Raw genomic sequence first — 26,519 nt, 5'->3', positions numbered from 1 at the left:
TGATTGTAAATTTACAAAATTTACTTGTCCACATACATTCATCCAAGCTCAAGGAACACAGTCATGATAATTGTAAATTTACAAAATTTACTTGTCCATGTCAAAGTAGGTCTAACATGCACATATTAATGAAATGATTTGTCTGACTCTTATAATTACGTATACCTCTTCCTTCATAACATCTATGAAAATTGACCAGCAGGCTGATTTCATTTTCTTTTTTTCATTTGGTTCAATTTTTTTCATTTATAATCTTTAATAAATAATGACTCAAACAAACAAACAGACAAACAGACAGTCCAACAGATAAAGCTACTTTGACCACAATTTTTTATTGATTCGGCTGTAATCTATTTTTTTCAACTCCTGCTAGAATTGATTCACCTGTCCACTGCAGGTGACACAGTCGACCCTACAATTACAAATCTCTTATTTGCATTCTACAGTCATTTGTCCATGTCATGAGGGTGTAGAAAAATTACGTAAGGTGCTGGGCTGCCTATGTTGGCCGTGTGTCAAGCTGACAGGTCTCCCCTATGCTCGTTTTTGTCTTGAAGGAAATGATGATGATTGAAGTTGTCTCAGGACTTACTCGGTGTTTGCAGAAGGGCTCAGCCCCAAGCCTGCCACCCCCACAAGAATAAAGACAGGGTCCTCACCCACCCGGATTGCACAGTGGTTGGAGTCTTTGTTTGCATCATATGACGTCAAGCCCTGGCCTGGCAGGCATAGCCCCATGTAAGAGGAGAGAGCGAAGCCCTGTGTACGTAGGGACGCCAACTGCCAACACCGTCGGGAAACGACCGGCACGTACTAGTATATATTTTGTGACGACTCCTGTCCAGGGGAAACACCTCTCTCCCACCCTCCGACCTGCCCATGCCCATGCTTTTCACATTCTGTGAGGACGACGTTTTCTACGATGAGGTGACGTCAGACCCAGATAGGTAGGCATACATGTATACTATGTCATTCCCTCACAAGGGCCCATCTGCCCTGGATTTTGTTCAACTTGGTGCCCTGAAGTCTCTTGAGGGCTGTTAGTGGCTTCTTTTTTCGCAGATGGGGAGTCCACCTGCCAGTGGGTCCCAAATCCCAAGGCTGGCATTTCCTGGCCAATGTGGTCCCACCCCCTGGTCTGTGGTGATAACCGCACGAGCATGTTAATGTCCCGCCCCAGCCAATCTGCAATGCAAGACACATTCTCACTGCAATCATACGTCTTGGCCACTGCGGAGAGAAAGGAGGGGTGCAGTCTTGTAACGGGGGCGATATTTACAGTTTGTTCTGAAGCCGGTGTGGGAACGGGACGGCCGAGAAGGGCAGCGTGGATCCCTCCCGTCCCCTGGGAGGCATCTATAGCATGCTATATCGTTTTCTGTAAGTACCACCTTAATCTCTGGTGCCCAGGAACCAGGCTCATGTTACCTCACAGTACAGAGGTGTGGGGTTTTGCAGCCCGGCCGTCACAGGCTGCACACTTTGTGAATTTGCGGGTTTTACAGGTGGTGATTTGTCCATTAGGTGTCCCTCGGTTTGTTGGACGTTCTGTGTGAGTTATTGCTGAAATTATGGGGTGGATGGCTTGTAATCGACGTCTGTTATCGAGGTGTAGGCCCCTTACATGATGGGCCCCTATGCACGTCATGCAGCCATTCCCAGGTAAAGGTATACAGATCGTATGAACACCTCTGTCATCTTACCTTCTACTCAACGTAATCCGGCACAAAAACATGGCAAAGAAAATATCGCGGGCGATCTCAATCGCGCCGCCTTTCCCTTGATGGGATGTTTTTAGTGTTAGGAATGTGTGGTGGATTTAGGAATAGGGCTATGTTGGTGTACATGATTGATCGGAACAATGCTCGTTTGTGAAGGTTGATATTATCATAAGTTAAACCTATATCGCAGTTCCTGTATCTATCAGATGGGGCCAGCAGTTTGTATTGGGGTTTCGTACGAGGAAAAGAATCACGAAATCCATTTGCTTGATATTATCTTTGCATCGTTTAGATCGGAAATTAAGATCAATTGATTCTCTAATTATGACAGGGGAAGCTCCTAACTTAATTATCATTTATGATAGCATTCCTCCCCTAGTATTAGATGAAATTGTGACATCAAGAAAATTCTACCACAGATTGCTTGTGTTGCAGTCTGACTTTTGACTATAAACAAAATCAGGACATCCTGTTATGGTGTATTGTGTAATATATCCAAGACCTAATATGCAGACATAATGTTCATTGTACGTGCCTTTTTTGTACAATTATATACATGCATAAAAGAAGACATGGATGCTGGTTGTTGGCAAGAATTTCGCTGAGATTTCCAACCTGGTATTATGGATAACCATTGTGTAATGTCTTTTATCGAGTCTTCATTTGCATATAGTTTCACGTATTTCTATATATTTTGTGTAGTACTGTACTATTAGACTGATGAATTTCTTAGATGGAAGCAAGTTAAATATATTAAGTCCACCCCTTTATCTCAAAATGTTTATCTCAATTCCTCTTATTTTAAGACATGATTTTTGTGCACATCAGTTTTGCTTATCTCTTGTTTGAATATTTGGTATAGTATCCAGGCCCAGATTGAAATTTTACACTTGGTTTGAAATGAGCCATCTTACCTCAGATGATGCAGACTTTAATTATTTCACAGTCAATTTTATAGCCTCAGTGCGGTTATATGACAGTATGTACAGGATATACAACTTACAGTACTGTAGTAAACAAGTCAGCAACAGGATACAGATACAAATGTACATACAAACACAGTGCTAGGACGTATTCTGTTTTGGTATGTAAGAAAATTCCAGGAAGCAATCTTATATCTTTAGGCAAAAATAATAATAATTCAATAATAATGCGGTGTATGATTTGCACTGACGCTACATGTAAATGGAATAGTCAAGTAGTTTAAGGGCAAATTATGCTTGAGGTGATTAATGAATCAGATTTTGTCTTCAATGCTTTGTACTGTCATATCGTGTGGCAACTTTGATGTTACCCCAAATTGCAACTTGAATAGCTTTAATTTATAGGAGAATGGAATGAACAGGTGTGTTCAGTTCATTACTGTAGAAAACCAGTACCACTGGTCTTTTTTCACAATCTGTCCATGGCCCCAATAAATACCCCCACTCTCAAATGCTATATAGAAATGGCAAATACTGCTTGCAGGAAGCATGTACCAAGAATATTCTTTAGGTAGATTTGTAAGAAAACTATATCTATCCTACTCTCCTAATCTCTGTCTCATAATCTCATCATATATGTATGATGCTTCATTTAGGAATGTTTGAAATGTCATCAATCATTATTAAGGTATCTTTAAGTTAAATGTAATATCAATAATGTAACAAAAAAGAAATACATTTTTGCCTTTCACAATCTTATCTTACAGAGAAAAATGATTTTGGTATAATTTTAATCATTCCATTTTTTTCTGCCTCTCATTCAGTAAATTTCATTTGCCAAGACTTTATGACATCCCCAAACAATCAGTTATGAACTTAAGATATTGTTCAATTTATTTTTTAGGTGGTGAATGGTCATTGCTTTATCATTAATTACAAATTGCATTTTAATAGTCTCTACATATATGTTGGATTGATGTTCCCCTTGATATAGTTTTGTATTGAATTTGCATGATAAATCACACTACTTATACAACCATTCCACATATTGGTTTGCCCTGTGGCTGGCTTGTATGCAAAGCGTTGCTGCAAAATGGATGATGCCTTTCCTGCGCACGAATACATCAGATTGTGATTTAATTAATCAGCCAGACTCAGGACACCTCTGCCGCAGGTCAAGGAGAAGGGGGCAAACGGCAGCGGCTTTGGATGCCGTAGTCTTCTTGGAAATTCAATTTGGACTGCAATGATTTATTTCCTCAGCTCTTGGACATCTCAAAGTAAAAGAGTTATCAAAGGGACAAGGTTAAAATAGGGCTGACAGAAAAACTGTAGCTGACTGTAGTAATAAATAGGATGTTCTTGCTTATTATGTGCCTGATTTAAATGTGTTTACCAACTATACCAAGCCACTGTTTTTATGTTAAACTTGATATTTCAGTTTATGATTACATGACATTGTATAATACAAGAACAAGGAAATAAGATTAATCTTACCACCCTGCTTATGAACGTGTTACCTTAAAGAACATTCATATTTCATGTATAAGGTATCTAAGATATTTTGATAATGTACAATTCAAGGCTTATACTGTGTAATATGACAGAATCTAAATGTTTGACGTTATGACAGACAATCTAGATTCTCTAAGCTTGAAAACCTTTACAAGCCAGGAAATAGAAACTGTAGATTTCACGGTGGCAGGTTAAGCGTCAGAATTATTCCTCAGCTGATGTCAGTCGGAGCGTGATCTGAAATTAGGAGTAGCTAGCGTGGCCTTCCCCCTCCCGCCTCCGGTACCCTCCAGGACTATTTCTGACACAGCACCATCATTCTCCTACGTCAGAGAGGAGGTTTCCGATTAGCGAGGGTTTCAGCCTCCCCCCAAATAGATAAAAATAGTACAGATGCATTTAACGCCCTGCATTTGGGTAAGGCAATCCTTTGATGTTGTCAATCTATATTTCTGCCTCCAGTCTGCATCAGTGGCGGCCTCAAGGGAACAGTTGCTTAATGCATGAAAGTGAGGACTCTTAACATCTACGTCACTCTCACCTGTTTTAAGGTCACTTATTATGTAAGCATCATCAAACACGCCTTAAGTTGTGGCTTGGGGACATGAATCGTGATTTCATAAAACGTGAATGTCTGGCAGTACACATTAACGTGGGCATTTTCTGGTTATTTACTGAAGTTTTACGTCTGAAGATGGAACACAAGAAAAATCACAGCTAACTAATAAAATGATACTGCAACAGTCAGATAAAGGATCAAATTTTAAAGACAACTCAAAACGTTGAAACTAATTCATTGAAACTACTAGTAATAAGTTCTCATGCTGGAATGCACTTAACCTTGCATGATCTTTTTGCTCAGAATTTGCAAATTTGAAATGCTTGTTGACCCCATCCTGTTTCATTAGCCTCTACTTTTTTCTAGCACAAATTTCTTAGGAAAGGCATACTGTAGTACTACATCTTCTTAAATCATAGTATTAACCCTGTAACTGGTTAACTGCAAAACACTGATTGATAAGGTGGTATTATTCAAAGTATTTTTATTTTGAAAAGCATTCAAGACATGTATGTTCATGTATGTGTCACTTAGAGTTTTGAATATGTGTAGTTAGCTAAGAAATGACTGTTTATAGTATTATAAGATTGTTCCTCTAGCATTATAATCTTGTAAGATGTCTATACCACTTCTTCTAATACTAGTAATAGTATCATACACATTACCTCACAACAAGGTCACTCCAACTAGTGGAGTCAGCAGCCATGTTTTCACTTGTCAGTGCGTGTCAGCACCCACATTGTTCAGCCCAAGATTGGACACTGGGTACACAGGAGTGACTAAGCTGGGGCATACCTGTCACCTTCCGGCCAAACACAGCCCTTACATGTAGGTGTTGGTGTAGGGTTTACTCTTGGAACCATGGTCCAGTTGGAGTGTATACAGCCGTGTGTGTGGGGATGTGATGACTCGCAGTGCTGTGGGTACATCCGGCTTAGGCTAATGTCTTGTTCCTATTTCAATTATTTCAATAGAATCGTTCAGTATTTGTTAGAAGGGCTTGTATCCTAGTAGGCTTCTCCCTTTCTTGTGCACGGTATTCTATATTATATAACTTGACTTTCTGTATTTTCTTTTTAAGTGCAAGTAAATAGAATGAAATCAAAATCTTGTATAAGAAAAAAATGGTAGTTCCATAGCCTTTTTATTAAGACCGTTGGGGCATTGGGTGTTATCAACTAGTCTAGGGCACAGTATTGGGAGGCGGAGCCCAACCCTCTTCTCTCACCACGTTTTATACCTCCCCAACTGAAGTCAGGTGCCTATTTTTACACCCGGGTGGAGTGATCGAAGTTGCGTTAAGTGCCCTTCCCAAGAGCACAAGATGGTAGCACGATATAGGATTCTGACCATGCACAGTCAATATTGCTCTTTTTGTTTTGTCAAATAAATTCAACAATTCTAGTGGAATGACAAATGTATATTAGAATCTACCTGTTTTTTGTCATGTACATAAACTATTGCAGCATACAATCTAAAAATGTTGGAAGAAACAATGATAAGACAGTCACCCATACAAGACCTCTGGGTCCTGGTTACGCCACATTAACCCACAATATCTGTATTTATTTATTTATTTACTCTTTCTTAGTGGCCACAACAATTCCTTCCGTTGACTCTTAGGCTGGGAAGAAAGGTTTCATTACCTTCACCAAGAAGGTTAAATGTTTTGGATGTTGGACATTGATGTGTGTCTGTCTGTCTGTCAACACAATAACTTTCTGGATTCTTTTCTGGATGAATTGTTTTGTTTGACTGTAGTTTCACCCCTTGAAACTGTGCTTCCCTCAGAGTTTCTGTTTCCACGTTGACATCGCAGTTCAGCATCATATGTTTAAATCCATTACGAACTGGCAAAATATATTTGGTATGGCCCAAATATCCTATTTACAACGCATTTACAAGCTTTTTCATCTTATATGGACACATGTACAACTCAATATTCTTTTAATTTATACACGTCACCACACATCAACGGTATAGTACTGAGTGAGTCATGCCTGTACACAAGTGACCACCTCTACCGTAAGAACCACCTGGTCAGTGTTGACCACTTTTTGGTAGTCCCCTATTAATCTTTGTTTCCGATGACACAAGCATTGAGAAACCTGTTTATTTGGTGCATGACTACCTGCATGTCCACATAGACCATATCATATCGGTCCCCTGGTCGTCTTGGTAATATTGTTTTGACTATATTTTATACCAGCAAAATCTCATTTGCACATGCCATTATACAGGACTATGCAGTGTATTTCACATTTTGCTGATTTTGAAAATGAACACGTCAGAACTGAATATAATTTGATCTTGCTGGAGTGATGTATGATGTGATGATGGTTATATGATTTAGGATTATCTTTGAGAGAGTATACTGAAGTCAGAGGAGGAAGCTTTGTGTCATTAGATATTGCGTGTGCGCTGACGTCACGAGGAGCCTCGTGACGTCAGACGACACTTGAATCAACGTCAGGAATGCCGTTGATGATGCCTTGCAGCGCAAGATTTGAACTCAATCATCATTGTTGGGATATTGGGGTGAAATTGGAAGGGAAGATGCTTCATCATGCTGATTTAAGGACCCATCGATGCATCTTCAGTTTGCGTAAGAATCCTTACAAATCCCCAGAAGCCAGATTACGTCCATCAAACTTGTTTCCTTGGTTCTTTATTTCTGTGGTTGTTGAACCATTTTGATGTGAAATTTAGTGAAACTCACCTGGTTTGAGTAAGGTGTTTGACCAAAGGGACTGCATCGGCTTTTTAAAATCTATTTTCTGACGATTTTGCTTTTTTTTCTTCCCCATCGGAAACATCCTGAATTTTCGCCAAAAATGTGGCCTTTCTACTAGTTTCTTTTTGTCACGGGTGACATTCATGCAGTATTGTTTGGTTTCATCTTCAACATCCTGGTACACTGTACATGCAACATTACATCAATCATTCACTTCAACCTTCAAGGCTTAGCATATTCAAGCATACAAAATAAGCTATCTATATACCAAACATCACCATGATCTGTCAGCCAATTTATGATTTACTCGCCTACAAAGACTGGAACAAAACTGGCTTCTGCAGTTCAAAAAAGCTGCTAGGGGGCCCAAACCTACACAACTCTGTCTCAAGAGCTATTGACAACTCAAACTCATGATTATGACAATAGCATGCATTTGTCTAGAACAAGAGACATCAAAACCAGATGTTCCACTGCAGTGCCATATCAAGCTGATAGGGGCCTTTGTGTACTCCCATCACCAAATTTGGCACATAACTTAAAGTTCAAATTCAGTCTTGAAGACAGAGTGGTGTGCCCTGTTTCACTCCACCATGTAATTCAAAGAATGTCATATTCTGTGACAATATCGCCTGGTAGCACAATAGTAGTTTGTAATTATTGTACTAGTATATTATGGTGTCTCCTTTCTTCTATGATATATCTTGCTGTATCTAATACTCCAATGCTAAGAGAACTGAAATAAAACAGTGCAAGCGATCCAGAAAATGGCTGCGATTTTTGCCTGATTGGTTGCGTGGAATGTTTCCAGAGAGTGAAGGATTGTGTGTGGGTTCCCCGGAGCAGGATGTTCAACTGTTGTGTCAACATCAGGGGTGGTCTGACAGGAAAGGTGCTGAGACAGTAATCTCCAAGCAGATCCTACAATGGCATGAGAGAGTACCAAACTGTCCAAGGAGTGTTGTCAGCCTCGCTAAGATTAGTAAGAAGGTGTCCATTTGTCTTGTAAAAACACACTCCTAAGCCGGCTTCACTCCTCTGCCAGCTTTTGCTACCGTAGGATCTGCTTGGATATACTGAGACAGTACATGCATGTCTGTCCAAATCTCCAAGCAGATGTTGGGGTGGGAGATTGTAATGTTACCTGACGTCATGTTGTGGTAGATGTAGGGCTGTCTCCAGGACCTGTCCTTCTGTCCTGGGACGGAAATTTGTTTGGACGAAAAATTATTTTATCCTGTCTCTCCCAAAAATGACATGAAACAGTTGAAAATGTACTTTCATTATCTTAAAATGACATATTTTACCTGCTGACCAATGATGTATGCCAGGAAAATTACCCTGAGTTTCCCCGGACAGAATATAAGAACACTAAATGCAGTGTATCTGACATTATCTTGTACTCAATGGAGACATATAGCAAAGGGGAATAGACCATAATGGTGCAAACTGATTTTTGCTGAGATATTATGCAGCGGTGCATGACACCCCAACATCATCTTGAATGTGTGGTATTGAATGCTGATGAAACTGCAGTTTTGACCATTCCTGCCAGATGGCATGACCAAAGTATCCCTCTGTGTTTCCACAGTTTTGATGTTGAGAATGGCCCACCACCAAGTCGCAGTCCTTTGGAGGCGGCCAGTCCATCTTCAGGCCTTATTCTACAGGTGAGAGCGTCTTAATTTTTCTTTGATTTATGCCATTAATTTTTTTCAGAAGAATTTCAGTTGTTCAACTAACTCAATATAATCTTTTTTACATGCCCAAATTTGAAAAAAAAATGGCCTAGAAACTTCATTGACGTGTTGCCATAACAACGAAGGGTTCTGCGCAGAAAGAAAGCTGTTTTGAGGGGTTATGTACCAAGTTCTAAATTGCAAAAAATGAACCAAAATTGATTTTTTTTTTACCGGTACCACCATTGTTTGACCCTCAGTTAGTTACAGACATTATTTCTTTAAGCACATTGTCTTGTAGCAGCTCCATTCAAGAATATTTTTATAAAACATTTGCATAATGATTATCATCATTCTTACTTCAGATTTCTACAGCAAATACTAAGCTGTGCTCTGAAAAAAATGTCTGAATTTACAGTTTGTTGTTGTGAAACAAAATTGTGAGAAAAGAGATCAAGACGAGCTAGCATGTTAGCCAGAGGCATTCTGGACTGAAGTCAGCACAAGACACCTGTGCTTGATAAGGACCTGTCAATGCACATAGCAGTTTGTGGTAGTTAATGTCTGTACACTATTAACAGCATGACTCCATCAATCATTCAAGTTCCCCTGGCTGCATATGGCATGACTTTGCAAAGTTTGCTGCAGCAACTACAGCATCACAAAAGGGTGTTCTTATGTCAAATGTTTCTTATCCCGATACACCCAGAGAGGGTCTGCATGCTTCTGTTCTGTAAGACTTAAAGGGGCATTCCACTCCAGACGGGAGTTTGTTTGTTTGTTATTTTCTGATAGATATTAATTTTAGGAAGTAATAAATGCATACTACTTCACATTATACGATCAAGTACCCAGTTGCTCCACGTGCCTCAAAAGCATTCAGTCTTCTACTAAACTCTCCAAGTACCCTCTATATAATATATTAATCCTATGGCTGAATACAAAGCAAATTTTTTTGGTAAGGTTACAAAACTAATTTCAGGTTCGCTAAGAAATCTCGTCTTGTTCTTGTATTCTTTGATATCTTATGAGCAATTTGCCTTCTCGGTGTGCTGAGCGAACCTCATTTATTCCGAAAATATGCATGATAAAAAAGTGTCTATGCGTATAGGGAATGCATGGGAAGGGTCTGCATGGGTTTAGTGAGTGTCGTATTGTTTTACAAAACACACATCGCGCAATTCATCCCAAGGTGAATTCCACAAAATTCGGCTGATTATGTATTCATTGACACATTATCTGTTGTAAAACAAGACTCCGTTCTGGAGTGGAATGCCCCTTTAAATCAAGCAATCTACTTTGATTTGTATTATAATTTGTTTTATTCAAAATGATTTGTTTGTAGTGAGGAGATCAAATTTTGTGCACTCGCTATGATCGTAGGTAGTTCTCTAGAATTCAGTGCGACACATTGGCAGGATCCCCCATGCATACCCTCATTTATATTGCCCTTCACTAAGACGGTGATCTAACCTGTGCATCTGGCCTACGTGACAAAACGCAGGTATCACCCAGATGTACCTGCATCTCACAGATTGGATGGTATCTCGCTTATATAGGCATTGATTGAAATTACTCGTGTCTTGCCAGCGGACATATTACTGTCGGACTGAGTGAGCTATCACGTTTCTTAGGCACTCTTCTTCTTGATGGAGATGTGTCATAGAATACCACTCAGAAGATTACTTTAGAAGACAAAGATGCTCCAGGCAACTTTCTGGGAAAAAGACAAAGCAGCTGTGTACCTTTTGATACATTATGGATCTCTGTGCAGATAGCCTGGCCATTGCCCCGAAGGTTCAAGCAAATTGCAGAGACACGATCGGTAAAAAGTGGCATACGTGTACTCTCCAAGCAGAGGTTTGGCTATGCCTATCTTTGACGTGACGCCACACTTATAAAAAAAGAGTAGGCCCTACATGGGATCCTTCTCGGTGTGAGCGGACAAACCTATTGTCAAGCCTTTGGGTTAATATGATCTTGAAAAGCTCAGCCAGTCATGATAGTCACCTGTATGTCCATCCTTCCACAAAAATGTTTTAACCTCAGAAACAAAATGTGATTCAACTGACATGTGCATATTGATTAAGCCCGCCATGTGTAATGTATAAGTCAGGCACGGTCAGGAATGAAGAGTAATTGCCCATCTGCCCTTCAGTAGGAATAAACTTGACAAGAGTGCACTGGCCTTTCCTTGAATCCCAGTAAACAAGTCAGTGCACGGACGGAATTGGTCTAATCACTTTGTCAAACAGGTTTGGGCTCGTCTTTGATCTAGTCACTGTCCGCTTCCTCTCAAGGTTCAAAGTGGTCGAGTAAAGAGCAGCAAGTTCCTTTTTGGGCACAGGATTTGCATCGTTTTGTCTTGAAAACCTTAAGCTTAAGCTGAATATTTGTAGCCTTATCATTAGCAATGCATTGCATCCTTTTGTTTGTGGCACGATAACATGTGAGTAGAATCTCCCACCAAATCAATCAATAGAATAAAACACTCTACATGTATCTATGGTCTGTTAGCTTCTCCTGGCATCGCAAGGCAGACCTTGAGCTTTCTTACAAAGGCCACACATAGGCTGCGCAGTAAACAACGTTAAATCACACACTCCCAAACAATAGCTTCCGTATGTAACGTAGTAGATGATATACACCTGTTCCTTGGGACGTGACACACTGCAGGGATGTACCTGTGAGTGATACCTGACTAACGCAAACAGGAACCGTAGTTTTCCTACTTAAAAGGTTGTTACCATCAGGTGCATTGCTTTAGGTGTCAGCAGAAGCTGTCTATATATCCTGAAGAGTGGTGAACCTGAACCTGTTTGGGTTTTGCAATGGCAGCGGAAAACGTAAATACAGGATGGATGCAAAGGTCTTCTCCCTGGGGACGCATTCCAAATGTTTTGTGTTGGTATTGACGTAATTTACTAATGGGAAAGGGAAGGCCGGTCACGTTACTAACGGTTAGACGGTCTGGCTTACGTGCCGGTTTGCACCTGCGTTGAAACAAACACCGGGTACAGTTACCGGAACTGAAAGGTGGAAAACAACTCTCGTGACGAAATTTACCCCAGAAAAGGCGGTATAAAAGCTCTCCCTTGAAGTCAGTGCCTCATAATCACATAAGAGAAAACACCGGAAAGATGTGTAAACTGTGCAGAATAACTCGTGATGTGTTGCCGGTGGTGAAGAGGGGATTGTCTGATTATTTGGAGGTGGTCGAGGTAAGACTTGGTGATAGGTACTCTGAACGTTAGTTGTGCCCTGAGTCATTGGTCTTTAGGGACGATATTATAGCCAACTGCATTTTCAGGATGCTTTCATGCAGAATCTGCAGATTAAGCATGACATCGTGTGGAGACATGTGAAAAGACCTTTTTTGCAAGTATAGCATTTGTTTACACGAAAACTTTCAAGGAGCTGGCTTGTTCGCTGGAGTCATCTTTTGGGTGCTCTCAGTCTCACTCAGAGGCAGTTTTATTTGCCCGCATTCAAAGATGATTTCTAATTGGTTTCAGTGGTATTGATAACAAACAACAAGGTCTTTTATATCAGATATATCTGATATAAAAGATCTTTGCTAACAGGTAGAATAAGTGGAGGTATAAGTTGTGATACCACCGCACAGGTTTGATACCACCGGGTAGACTCATTTTCCATCGTACAAGTTGACGAGAAACCAGTCGCAATTGCAGTGAAGCAAGACTGTATATTATATTTTGTTGTTTTTATGTAGGATTGATAATTTTTCAACTCATTGTTAATTTGTTACACATGCTAATCATTTTCTCCTGCATTTTTCAGGCCAACTTCCCTCAGCGAAGGGAGTCCTTTCTCTACCGGTCGGACAGTGAATTCGAGCTGTCACCCAAGTCTATGTCCAGAAATTCCTCCATCGCTAGCGAGTGAGTACACCAGATGTTTCTTTGTAATTTGATTTACGAACACTCTGACTCTATTGTCTCTACCGTCAATAAACTAAAAAGGAACTGTCAGAGAAGATTAGAGTGGTTAAGTATGGGGTTTTACAGATGAGGCAAGATCGTTGAGTGTTCAGAAATTTGACAGATCTTTACTGTCTTTGTGCTAAATGATCTCAGAGGTCCTCCGTTGCTCTCTCAATGACATTTTATCCATGATTTTTAAAATAATTTTCTTATAAAAGGAATCATCTTTTAACAATCTTCCAATGACCTCCTATTCAAGATCTTCCATTAATCTCTAATGATGACATTTCAATGATATTGAAGGCCTTCTTGATAATAGTGTGATATGTTGGCGAAGGAAGCTACTCAAGCCAAACTGTCTTAACAATTTGTGCAAGAAATTTTTTTTTGTAAATAATCACCAATGACCTGTAGCTCAAGGTCTTCCAATATCTTTCAATGATGTCATTGGTTGCCAAGCAGTCTTTGAAAATGAGGCATCAATTGAGCATTGTTGTGCAGTATCAATTTTTAATGTTGATTATCAAAAGACTCTTTTAGATTAGTCATTGAGTATATTCCACACTGCAACAACCTGGCTGTGTGGAACAAAATTCAAGTTATTCAATATCACCCAAAACTGATACACTATTTGAAACTCATGCATTAAAAACAGTCTTAAGGAATTGGCAATAAAAATGTATTTTTTTCTTGGACTGTAATTTTACAGTGTAAATGCTTAAGATTCATTCAAGTCATTGCAGAAGCAAAAAAATGGCTAATTCTGTTGGTTTGGTCAAAAGTTTTTGAAACTTCAAAGTTTATAACATAAACGCCAAATTGAATCTACTATCAAAATAAAACTGCAGACTTTCTTCTGTCTACAAATGTTACAAGTTGTTAACAGTGATGAATCAGATGATATGACTAATACATGATTGTACATAACACACTTCCAGGGAAATCTACTTCTGTCGCTTGCCTCTCACCTGTCACCTGTCTAGAACATTCTCTCTCTCTCATCTCTGATGGTGTTTCTTAATCGCAGCAAAGGGTGGCTGATAAGTAGAAAGCTGGCCACTGATAATAATGACAGTAGTTCTTGCTTATACCTCGATCTCTAAGAGAGGTGAAATGAAAATCTGGCTTTTGCAGAACTTATGACGGCAGCTGGTAATTACAAATGTACAGGAGTGTCCCAAAATGACCCTATCAGAGTGAAGTTTTCTTAATTAACATTTCCTGCTCTGTAGATTGAGTGTTTGAAGACAACTCACAAACAATCTCTCATCATCTATCCCTTCTGAAGAGTGATAACCACAATGAGTAATGTGATTGTAACTATCAAGTTAACCAATGCCTACCAGTAGAAGTTTTCATTCCAGTGAATGGAAATGTTCAAAATTTAATGTTTGCAGTATGTAATAAGAGTATGGCAAAGTTTGATAGTAACCTGATTTGGATGACGTGATTTAAAGAAGAGACAAGATGAAACTTTTTCAACTTGAAACCAACTGTCGGCTTTGCATGATACATGTAAATATGCATACTGGTGGTGGTATCTTTTGGGTCACAAAAAACGACAGCATGTGGTGCTCCTCTGCTTTATGTGATGAAATCAAACTTGAGTGAAGCTGTTTCTAAAGCTCCTGATCAAATAGCTTCAGGAAATCTGTGTGGTCTACATTTTCTGCATACATTAGAAATTGTCCTGAAGTATGGAAGATGTTAAGTATACCATAATCTGGCATCAGGGCTGCCAGAGACCAGAAGAAGACCAGGCCCTGTCTCTCTGTTTGCACTCTGTCTGTGCATGTCGTGATGTGTATGTAACCCTGTCCACTCCCACAGGACTTCTCAACAGCAACAACAACAACAACAATGTCAACAACAACAATGTCAACAACCCCAGCCCAACAAGCTCCCATCCTCTCGGAGGTCCTCTATTGCCAGTAGTGTGTAAGTCCGCCTCCTATCCGTCGCAACAACCCCAGCTCTAGCCACTTCCCAGTTTTCCCTTGATGTTAAACTTCCAATCAATCAATCAATCAATAACTAAGGGTTCGTACAAGTCAGGTGGATATCCTGGAAAGTCCAGAAACACTTTTTAAGCCCAGAAGGTCATGAAAAATGATGAATTTATTCCTCTTTACTTCAGTTTCACGAATCACCATCCAGAAGCAACAATATTTTTTAATCAACATTCTCCATAACTATCTGCACAACACATGTGCATCGAGTACTCCTGGACTTTTGATCATATCTACATGTATGATCCCTTTTTTTGAGAATTTGTAAGAGACTTTTCTTGTTTTGCTCACTGACAATAAAGTGTGTACCGAGTTTAAATATACTTAGCATGCAGCACTTTCTTTTCGAATGATGTTTGTCATAATGCCTGATGAAAATCTCCCCAATCTACCTAGGAAATAATCAAACTAGTCCTTGCCAACAAAGCTTAATAAATGTTCATCAGTTTTGCTTTCAAGTAAATGCTTTAGCCTGCATGAATTTAGCTGAATAGGTGGCTTCATAGTCTAAGAGAATATAGGATTTACTTTAGAAAAGGTTGCTGACTTCATCCTTTCCTTTCTTCTTTCCTTTTCTTCTTTCTGCTAAATCCTCAGACTTTTCATTGTCTACTTTGTCACTTTTCTTTTGTCACCTTGGTTTGTTTTTTTCTTGACTGCATGTAGCATGGCACTCACTACACACTGCTCAGAACTGGTGGCATCTTCAGATGAATCTTTCTTGAACTTTTGTTAGATTTTAAAACGTTCACCCTAAGGTGACGAAGGTGATGGTGGCACTGAGTGAGCCTTGAATAATGACCTGTGTTTTTGATTTTATTCTTATCGATTTTTCTAACTCTGGGCATGGAAAATATTGTGCAATTTTCTATTTCAGAATGATAATCTCCCTTACTGGGGTGATTTGATCATCAATTGTTTGTAATATATACTGAGATATGCTGTATATGGTGCTTTTATAATACATGCTCACCATTCCTCATTGGACTTGTACAAACTATATTTGATAGTACTTCTCAATTTTTTTCATAATTTCATCTGGGCTGTTCAAGCCAATCATGGTTATAAAAATTGATAGATGATTCTGAAATAAAACCTGATTTCAGGAATTTAAGGAAGCAAACATGCTTTGAGATAATTTTGGCAATATTTACTATCATCATGATAATGTTTTTCAAAATACCATTGTGATGTGATATCATGCTATATCAAACAAATGCAGGCAAAATTTCCCCCTTGCTAGCTCTTGTTGAAGGTAACACCATGGTGTCATTGATGAAGTTCTTTCAGGAAATCTCAACAAATCTTCAACAAATGAGTGTTCAAATGTGCTGCTAACTTTACTCAGTGGATTTATGGTATCTTGTATGTCTCGAATGATGTTCTAGGTTTTCTCCAGACAGGAGAGTATAATTGTCATGCCTTTGACTTTGCAGGCACGAGAGTGATCTCATCGTTACCCCATTCGCACAGGTAGGTTTGGTGATGTTTTGTAGTTACATATTGTTCTTAGAAATTGTCCAATGACTGCTGTCTACTATACAATTCGGGGTGATAACTGGATATAAATTCAATAGACAAACTGTTCCACCTCATTGATATATAAAGTGTTGTGGAAATTTGTTGATATTGATGAAAGTGTATGTATTTCAAAAGAAATCTTAGAAAAAATTACTTTTGATTCCGTTTCTTATCAAATTTGCTTGCACCCTCCCTCCCTTACATTAGCTTAGTATTCAGTTGTGTACTGCAGTGTATATGCCTAGTACGACCCAAAGCCGTGAAAAGCTGGATTCCACTGGCTATCAAAATTGTCTCCTTTAAATTTCTAACACAAAAAAAAATATTTTTTGACTGGCTTGAGTTTTAACATTCTGACTTTTTTTCAGGTGTTAGCCAGTCTGCGCAGTGTTAGGAACAACTTCATCTCATTAACAAATGTTCCTGCATCCAGGTTGGTGCTAATTTTGTTCACCCCACATATCCACACACAAAGATATAGCCACACACGCAGCAATACATCAACATAAACCGCAAACCATGGAACTTTGCATGAATTGCATATGAAAGACATTTGTAGAAAACTAAACTTCTCCTGTTTTGTGGAGCCAGAATTTATTTTTATCAATTACCAAGATTATCCTGTGGTTTAATTTGTATGAATAGATTAAAAACTAGAAATAAGAGGCTCAGCGCCTGGCACTTACAGAACGATAAATGTTCAAAAATTTACTCTTTCCTTGGTGCTGAATTCACCATCTAGCCAATATACAAGTACATGTAGTGGCTCTCTTTTTTTTAATAGAAAGTCGAAATAATTGTGTCAAGGAAAGTAAACAGTGGGTCCTCTCTTTGGTGCTGAATTTGCCATCCATTCAAAGTTAGTTGCAGCATGGAGTCTTCACCACAGAAACAATATGTTTGATATTTAAGTCCTTTGCAAGATCCAGCTGGATACATGAAAAATGAAAGGAAGAATATGATAATTAGGATATATAGGGTTAGTTTGATCAAAATACATTTTCTGAAATATCATGATTGATTTTTTTTGGGTATAACTAAATGGTAGTGGACAACCTCAAATTAGCCTGACTAAAATCGGGCCCCTAGCGGCCGGCCCTACAATTGCAGCCACACTAGGGGAGGGGGTCATTAACCCCAGTCAGCGAGAGGTTGTGTAAACAGGCTAAACCTCAAGTCAACATCTAAGGAATGGACGCTACAGCTGCATGTTTGCCTTTTAGAATCTTTTAAATTCATTTGAGCCAACAAACAGACGTGTTTTGTATACGTGGCTTCCTCAGTGTTTTAGACACAAATGAGCACTGGTCTAGTACAGTGTGTCTTGGCCTTTATAGACATGTGGCTCCAGTGTCCTTTCTGAAGTTGTGGCATCATTATCATTATCATGATCATGTAGATGATGATGATAGTGTGTGTGGTTGACCTGAGGTTGTCCACTCTGATTTTCCCCATGGACTTTCAGTTAGTTACATTTTGCTGTGGAAGATGAACGTCATTTTATCTCTAATTGTTCATTTTATGATGATATAAGAAACCAACTATTTATGAGTGTATCCAAAATACACGCTTACTTTCTAAGTATTCCTGACAATGAGAAATCAACCCTACTATTAAAATCAAAGAACCCACACATTATAAAAGAAGTGGGTAAATTCGTCTTCCACTGCCTAAAAAGAAGAAGTCAAACCCAACAAAACCAGTATAATGTACACTTCAATCAGTAGCACAACATAGTCATAGAATGTAGTTCCTAGCACCTTTGTATTTTCCTTATTTTACATGTTGTTTGTACCTGCAATTAGCACTCGGGCAAGAATTTGCAATAAACATATTATTATATATCATTTTCTTTTGTTTCTGCAGCAGCCGACGCTCATCTGTTGGGTCTCAGTCACATCCTTCTCAGGGAACAAGTAGTTCAAGTAATAACAAATTAACGGTACCAGGTGGGTGATGGTGACGGTGCTTGCCTAACTCTTATTTATAACCCAGTGGTAATGTCGCTCTCTGTGCTTTGTTAATCCCCCTAATAGTATGGAGCTTACTTACTTAACGCTGGTTCACCTTTATCCGAGGGTAACCTTTATTTGTTGTTTGTAAGAAAAAACGTATTTAGGGATATGAAGTCGACGGACGATGGTTTCAAATTGGAACATTTTTAAAAATGCTACAAATTTGAAACCACTGTCAGCAGATTTTAATACTCCTGAACGCGCTGTTTCTAAAGACAACGGATAAAGGTGAACTAGCGTTACATATACAAGTTATATTATAACGAGTTAAGTTCATGATAACATTAATAACAATGCATGATTTGATAGGGTAATGATTTAAGATACATTGCTCTACATTGTACATTTATTTTTTCTTCAATACTTGAAATGGTACAAAATATCATTTAAGTTGCTCATACCTAAGATTCTTGATATATTCAATTGACACAAAACTACCCAATAGCATGTGGAAAAGTGCTTTTCGAACAGAAAAGATTAAATGACTGACACGTCCAATTTGTTGAAGAATGTTGCCTGATGTTGTCGTGTTTTTTCCAGATGAGAACCAAAGTAGACTAGCAATGGAGACGTTAGAGGAGTTGGACTGGTGTTTAGACCAACTGGAGTCCATACAGACACATAGATCAGTTAGCGAGATGGCTTCTAGTAAAGTAAGTACAACTTATGTTCCTTATTGATGTATATTATAAAGTAGAATGTGAATTCATGAAGATTAACTTGCTGAAATTGTTGTTATAATGTAGATAAGTAGTCCTGATCATACATGGTTTCTTTTATACAACAACAACAAAAAAATGTTAAATCATTTTTTTTATTTCATACTAAAGAATGGAAACAAAGAACATGGTCATGAAATTGACATTTTTGATAGAAATATTGAGAATCTACACTTATATAATCTACACTTGTATAGAATTTGGTTAAAGAAATATTGCTTTCAAATATGGAATGTAACCTTTAATCTTTAATCTTTCACCTTTCCTCCCTCCCCAGTTCAAAAGAATGCTGAACAGGGAGCTGAGTCACTTTAAAGAGACGAGCAAATCAGGAAACCAAGTCTCCGAGTTTATTTGCAACACCTTCTTAGGTATGTTCACCTTCTGTTACGCAAAGGTTTAAAAGCATTCATGTGATTTATGCTATACAATATCAGTTGTAAAGATGGTGTAATATTATAAGTAGATGTGTATTGTAAGATTTGTTTATGTCTACAATTATTTTGAAAAAGAATAAAATAAGAAAAAGAATGGTTCTTAACCTTGGTGCTGAATTGACCATCCATTCTGTAGACTTGAAACACAAACCCTAAGAATGATATCTTTGGTGAAAACAAGAAGAAACATCTACATTTGTGGAAAAAAAGAAATGGTAGGGCCTTCCCTTGGTGCTGAAAAAGCCATCAATTCAAGATGATTGGTATATTGTTACAGAAAGCATGTAGCATGGAGTTGTTTCTGGAAAGGAATTTTGACCTTTTTTTGTCAAGCAATGCAAAAGATGGGTCCTGCCTTTGGTGCTGAATCTAACATTGATTCAAATAAGTGTACAGCATACAATCCGTGTTACTTGTTTGATAAGAACATAGGTACAAAGAAAGGTAACCCGGTTTGTTCATTTCCTTGGTGCTGAATTAAAGATCAGACAAAATAGTTGTCACAAAGCTGTCTAGCATATAATGGGTGCTATTTCTCAAAAGAAAATGGACATTCCTTTTGCCAAGGAATGTAAATAGTTTTCCCTTTCCTTGGTGCTGAATTCACCATCTAGCCAAGGTGGTACGATGTAGTTACAACACAGTATATAGCCTGTATTTAGTATGCCTTCTCGAAAGAACATTAAAACCTCAACAAGTGTTCATTATAAATTTAGGAAGTGGCCCTTTCCTTAGTGCTGAATTCACTATCCATCAAAGTTAAAAGTTACAGCATATAGTGTATAGCCCATAATTGACACATAACAAAGATTATGATTATCATAGATGAAACAAGTAACTGTTGTATAACAGTCTCTTTTATCTACAGTGTAAGAAAGAATTTTAGATTTGGGCACAGTAACTGTGGACAATTTAATCCCCGTTAACATTTATCCGCCACTTTGGAAAGTAGTGTTTGAGACATTTCTAGTGCAGCACCCCCAAGTATGCACAGTTTAGAGTGTATTATAATCCAGATGTTGCATTTAAGAGCTCCTTCTAATTTTTCAGGCAAATAAACAATCATGTGATAAGCCAGAATTATGTTGATAGACATTATATCTTGAGATACACACGGGATACAGTGAAATTGTCAAGTTACTAACGTTTCTGCCCCACCTTTGTTACAGATAAACAGCAAGAGATCGACCTCCCCTCCCCAACAGAGAAGGACTCCCCTGAGGAGAACAAGCCCCCAGGGAGAACAAAAGGACCATTGTCTCATGTTTCAGGTAAGGCTACAGCAAGTCCTCTAGAAAACAGAAAGTTGATTAGTTGTTTGAAGGGACCCTGGCAAATTGAGTGTTTGTTTTCTTATTTCTGACTCCATAGGAAAAAACTTGACTTGAATGCAGATTAGATGATATTAAGTCATGGCAGTTAAGTCAGAGGTTAGGGGAGGTTTTGTACTGTATTTTTTGGCTTCCTTTGATGCAGCTTCCAAGTTCATTTTGTCATTACTCTATGCATTCAGTGGGGAAAAAATGGTCACAGAGGGCTTTCAGAAGAGTCTCTGAGTTAATAGATAAATGACTATCTATTGGCTGCATGGAAAAAACATAAGAGATTCACCAAAAGTCAGGTTCATCAAACAACTAATCAAACGTTGGTGTTGTGATGATTTCTTACTGTCTCTGTTTTGTTTTAGCACTTCTCATCATGCCAGAGTCTGTGACCAATTTTGAGTCTGGTGAGTCCAACCACCATACTGACTCTGCTAATGTCGGTTGCTTGGGCTGCTCGCTTTTACAGCACCATCGTGATTGACAGCTGTCATGTCATGTCAATGATCATTTCAATGTCTTTGTAACTTGCAAATGTGTGACATAAAGGTTGAAGGTGACAAAGCTTTTCAAATCTTTTTCTTAAAAGTAACATTTGAAGGTTTCCAACTGAAGGAGAAAACATTTCATCTGCAAGAACACTGCAAGACTAACAGCTATTGCTATACATGTACTACTTATCGTGTGAACAAATGCATGAAATGTTGAGGGATTGATTACATGTAGCACAGTGACGTTTGTAACATTTCAGGCTGCTGAGTTAAGAGCATCAAGCAACTTGTGCAACCCATGCATCTTGTACATTACTGGTTGGTTTTGAAACCCAGTCAAACCTGTGCCAGTGTCCAGCCTGCTTGGTGATTTTTTTCCCATTGACCAAAGAAGTAAGAATCCTGTCAGTAGTGGCCACTCGTCGACATACACTGCAAGTCCCCTGACTAGTCACTCATGTTTGACTGTACTGGAAGATGGCATGTTTGAACCTACCGTTCATTCAAATCCATCCTTGTCAGGAATGTCCACAGTGAGACATTGCTGATGGTTGATACATGTAGGACTGCTTTGTTGATGTTGTTTTGTCTCTTCTCTCCCTCCAGGCTTGAGAAAACTAAGACACGCCAACAGTTTCACAGGCATCGTGCCCAGGTTTGGGGTGGAGGTTTCTGCGGACAAAGAAGATGAACTGGCAAAGGTGAAATTCCCACTACTTTCATTATTCTCATTGATAAGGCCAGACCAATGTAAGTTGTTGGTTCTTGAATATATACAAATAATCCTGAACTGAAATATCAACATGAAAACAGAGTCTGAGGGGAAAACCTTTACCTTGATACACACAGTTATAGCAGGTGTATATATTCCCTTAAAGGGACATAATGTAAAAAATAAAGTCACTGTTTTCGGTAATTTTTCTACATTATGAGTTGAGTCTACCTTATTACACTGCACAGCAATATTCACAACGTATTGATACGAGTTTATTGTGCCGTGAGGACGTCTTGAAATATGCGCACTTCCCACCGCCGCTTGAGTTGTCCGCCATTTTATCCAACTTTCTGAGGAATCATGACGCGCTCTAGAATGCGTTCGGTGGTTCGCACGAATCATTACTGAAGCTTGTTGAAAGTCCCCGCGATGCTTCGAAGATCTGCGACCGCAACGGTCGATTCGGGAATCTAGGACTGACTACTTCCGGGTAGGCTACCCGGAAGTAAGTGAATTTGGTCGCGGCTTACTCTGGCGTTGTTAATTAGCGCTAGAAATGTGATAAAATGACGCAGATACGTTAGAAATAAGTTACAAATGTCAGTCTGACTTGAGATTTTTTAGTTCAGAACATTTGAAATTTTGGCGCCAAATTTCTACATTATGTCCCTTTAAATCCTTCTGTTTTCATCATCACCTATTGTTAGATATTTATGTTGAAATGGCTGAATTCATGAACCAAGGAACTAAACTGGTGTGCTCATAAGTGTTGTCATAAATGAAAGGGGGAGAAGCAGGCATTAGATCTACCATACTATAAATTTCCTTTAAGGTCCTTTTATTTTGTCTGAAGAATATGCTTAAAAAGTTGCTTCTTTCTGAAATCAGATTTCTTTGTACAGATACTTAATCAATGACAATTATGAATGCAACTGCAATGTATCTATCAATTTTTTTTAAATTACATGGATCATGGAACATGGAGCCATGCAATGTGGATATCATTTTTGAGACAATGTGACTTCTTCAGCATTTAAGATTGCAGTGATGTTGTGTTTAATGAGAATGATCTGTCTTGTCAGGAAATGGATATGTCCAAGTGGGGAGTTGACTGTTTTAAGATTGACACACTGACGAATGGCAGATCACTGACAGCTGTCACTTACACCATCCTCCAGGTAGGGTTTGTTTGTTTGTTTGTTTGTTTTGCATACTCAGCAAACTGTCTTTTGGCATATGTATGCTATGTATATCCATACATGATATTTTCCTACATGTCCAACATGAAAATACTAGAAGTAAATGTTAGAGCTATTGTAACTATAATTACAGTAACTGTTGTAGAATTTCAACTGGCAGACTTCTTGCTAGTGTTTTAGAGACTTACCTGTCATTATGACAATGGGGGACCAGGAAGGATAGTAACAGTGGTTCTGGTTTTGTGCAAAACTTTCAGGAACGTGACTTGATCAAGACATTCAAGATTCCAGCCAACACGCTCATCACATATCTCATGACGCTGGAGGACCACTATCACAGAGAGGTCCCCTACCACAACAACCGGCACGCCGCCGACGTCACACAGACCACTCACTACCTCTTAGGCATGCAGGCTCTGGAGGTACGCAACTGTTTATCCATGTTGGATGAGCTAGAATAAGTTGGAAGTTACATCAGATCAAGGGTTGTAGCCAGCACCCGTCCTTCTGTCCTTTGACGGAATTTTGCAGCTAGGGACAGAAAATTTTTTTACCATTCCGTCCTCTGTGACGGACAAAAATCGATATGAAAAGATATAATGAAACTGTCTCCCTTGTGAAATTTGTCACCAAAACAGATGCCATTGAACACCTTAGTCTACCAGCAAAATGTACGCCTCAAAATGCAGTAAATATTGTTTCAGAGGGTCTACATTTCAAAATTTTCTGGGGCTGCATGCACCCAAACCACCCTAGATACATCTCGACGTCATGTGCCTTGGGCACTCAATAGGATTAAAAATCGAGGGGACAGAAAATAATTTCAGGCTGGCTACAACCCTGATCAGATCTGTAAATAGTTTCATCAGGTTGGTACATGACTGAATAAAGAGCCTGTGTCCTGAGGAAGGTGACATTGGTGGAAATAAAATAGAGTTTTAAGAAAAGGAGGTTATTTATTCAATTCAGTTGTGATATATGAAATAGTTTGCAGGTGTTAGAAGCATCACCACTATGCAACAAAAATGTTTGAATTGAGATCTAACTGTATTGGGATTCTTGCTGATATATTACCAAGCAGCCTAACAATATGGCAGCCCTCCCACATTTGCTCCTGTAGTCAAATAAGCAATAGGAGCTAATTAGCACTAACCTTGTTTTGACTTTGTCCTATTTATGTTTCCTATTGGACTACCTAAAATATGTCTTCTACCATTTACATGTGTACATCTATTTATAGTTCTTAGTTATAACACTCAAGATTGTACTCAATGTCACTGACAAAAGACCGCAAAACGTCTGATCATCTCCAAAATCATATCTAGTAGCTTCTGTAACTGCTGTTTGGCGTATCTTATTGCCTGGATGTCTTTTCTGGACTGACCAGCAATCTTCTCGCATCTCAGAATGTCTTCACAGACCTGGAGATTCTTGCCTCCATCTTCGCCAGTGCAATCCATGATGTCGACCACCCTGGAGTCAACAACCAGTTCCTCATTCTCACAAGTAAGTCCCACCTGTAAACACTGTACATTCAATCATAACAGTGAGCTACTCCCCTAATTGTGTGTATTGTTTGTCTTTAAAATAGACAGAAAACATAGTTCTCTTTTAGAGCTTACAAAAAAGAGAAATCTATCTTGTCTGCCACAAACAATGGAAGATTAGCTTTCATTGAGCTAAAGTGGGCCAACATCCATTCCATTTTCAATTTCGGTTTCAGTTCAGAACTTGCCATTCTGTACTAAGGTATTGATAATTGCACTATTTCAGGTTCAGGTTGTTAATTGTGCTATTTCATTTCAGAACTTGCTATTCTGTACTAAGATGTTTCATAGTTTTTCTGTTTCAGGTTCAGAACTTGCTATTCTGTACTATGATGTTTTGTAATTTTGCTGTTTCATGTTCAGAACTTGCCATACCGTACTATTATATAGTAAGATGTTGATTTTGCTGTTTCATGTTCAGAACTTGCTATACCGTACTAAGATGTTGATTTTGCTGTTTCAGGTTCAGAACTTGCTATTCTGTACTACGATGTTTTGTAATTTTGCTGTTTCATGTTCAGAACTTGCTATACCGTACTAAAATGTTGATTTTGCTGTTTCAGGTTCAGAACTTGCTATTCTGTACAACGACGAGTCTTGTCTGGAGAACCACCACCTGGCCGTGGCCTTCAAGCTGCTTCAGGAGGAAAACTGTGACATCTTCTGCAACCTGTCCAAAAAACAGAGGTCAACCCTCAGAAAAATGGTCATTGACATGGTGAGAACACAGTCTTCCTGTCTGTAGTTAAGTTTGCTGTTGTGAAAACTGCTAAAGCAGCATGTTCAATCATTCTCTCTGTCTTCAAAAGTATGGAAAAATTACCTCTGGAATGTTTAGAATCAGAGGAAAGGGCATTTACAGATGCACATCAACATTTATGGCAAGGGAACATCAAAGTTAAGCCTTTCCTTGGTGCTGAATACACCATTCATTGAAAAATAGCATATAGCATGTACTTTGAGTTGTTTTTTGAAAGTGCAAACCTTTGCACAAAAGAAAGAGGAAACATTTGTGCAAATAAAAGTAAACAGTGGGTCCTTCCCTTGGTGCTGAATGCACCATCCATCCAAGATAGTATGAACAACACTCTGTATATCCCTGTAGTGTTGTTACAAATTATTTCTATGTTGAAGCCATGCATTTGTGAATGTTAAGTGTAGTGTTTAGGGACTTCAAATGTAGTGTGAATGCAGTAGTGTCTTTTTGATGGTTTGCAATCAATTTTTTTCATAATCAATGTCTCTACTTTGCCCAGGTGCTGGCCACCGACATGTCCAAACACATGAGTCTGCTAGCAGATCTGAAAACCATGGTGGAAACCAAGAAGGTAGCCGGATCAGGGGTACTACTGCTGGACAACTATACAGACAGAATACAGGTAGCGAAATGTCTGCAACTCACTGCTACATGCTACATTGTACAAGGTACAGAAATGGCGATGTGTGACAATGACAATGCTACATTAGGT

At 38.8% G+C, this 26,519-nt stretch overlaps 1 protein-coding gene across 1 annotated transcript in view; it reads left to right on the top strand.

Annotated features, from left to right (window-relative positions):
• Positions 1 to 26,519, top strand: part of LOC118431375 (cAMP-specific 3',5'-cyclic phosphodiesterase 4C-like) — a gene marked incomplete in the record, with an annotated part of 222,145 nt that overhangs the window by 187,465 nt on the left and 8,161 nt on the right. The window contains 16 exon segments of the mRNA XM_035842516.1: positions 9,044 to 9,122; positions 12,933 to 13,033; positions 14,906 to 15,013; positions 16,521 to 16,557; positions 16,974 to 17,038; positions 18,472 to 18,554; positions 19,161 to 19,273; positions 19,617 to 19,710; positions 20,946 to 21,047; positions 21,464 to 21,505; positions 22,196 to 22,290; positions 23,387 to 23,482; positions 23,761 to 23,925; positions 24,910 to 25,009; positions 25,614 to 25,768; positions 26,307 to 26,429. Of these exon segments, the coding sequence (XP_035698409.1) occupies positions 9,044 to 9,122; positions 12,933 to 13,033; positions 14,906 to 15,013; positions 16,521 to 16,557; positions 16,974 to 17,038; positions 18,472 to 18,554; positions 19,161 to 19,273; positions 19,617 to 19,710; positions 20,946 to 21,047; positions 21,464 to 21,505; positions 22,196 to 22,290; positions 23,387 to 23,482; positions 23,761 to 23,925; positions 24,910 to 25,009; positions 25,614 to 25,768; positions 26,307 to 26,429 (1,558 nt within the window).

Source organism: Branchiostoma floridae, chromosome 15 (genome assembly GCF_000003815.2).
Source record: "Branchiostoma floridae strain S238N-H82 chromosome 15, Bfl_VNyyK, whole genome shotgun sequence".
Classification (NCBI taxonomy): Eukaryota; Metazoa; Chordata; class Leptocardii; order Amphioxiformes; family Branchiostomatidae; genus Branchiostoma; species Branchiostoma floridae.
The sequence above is the reverse complement of the archived record's forward strand: the minus strand, read 5'-3'. Positions and strand labels throughout refer to the sequence as shown.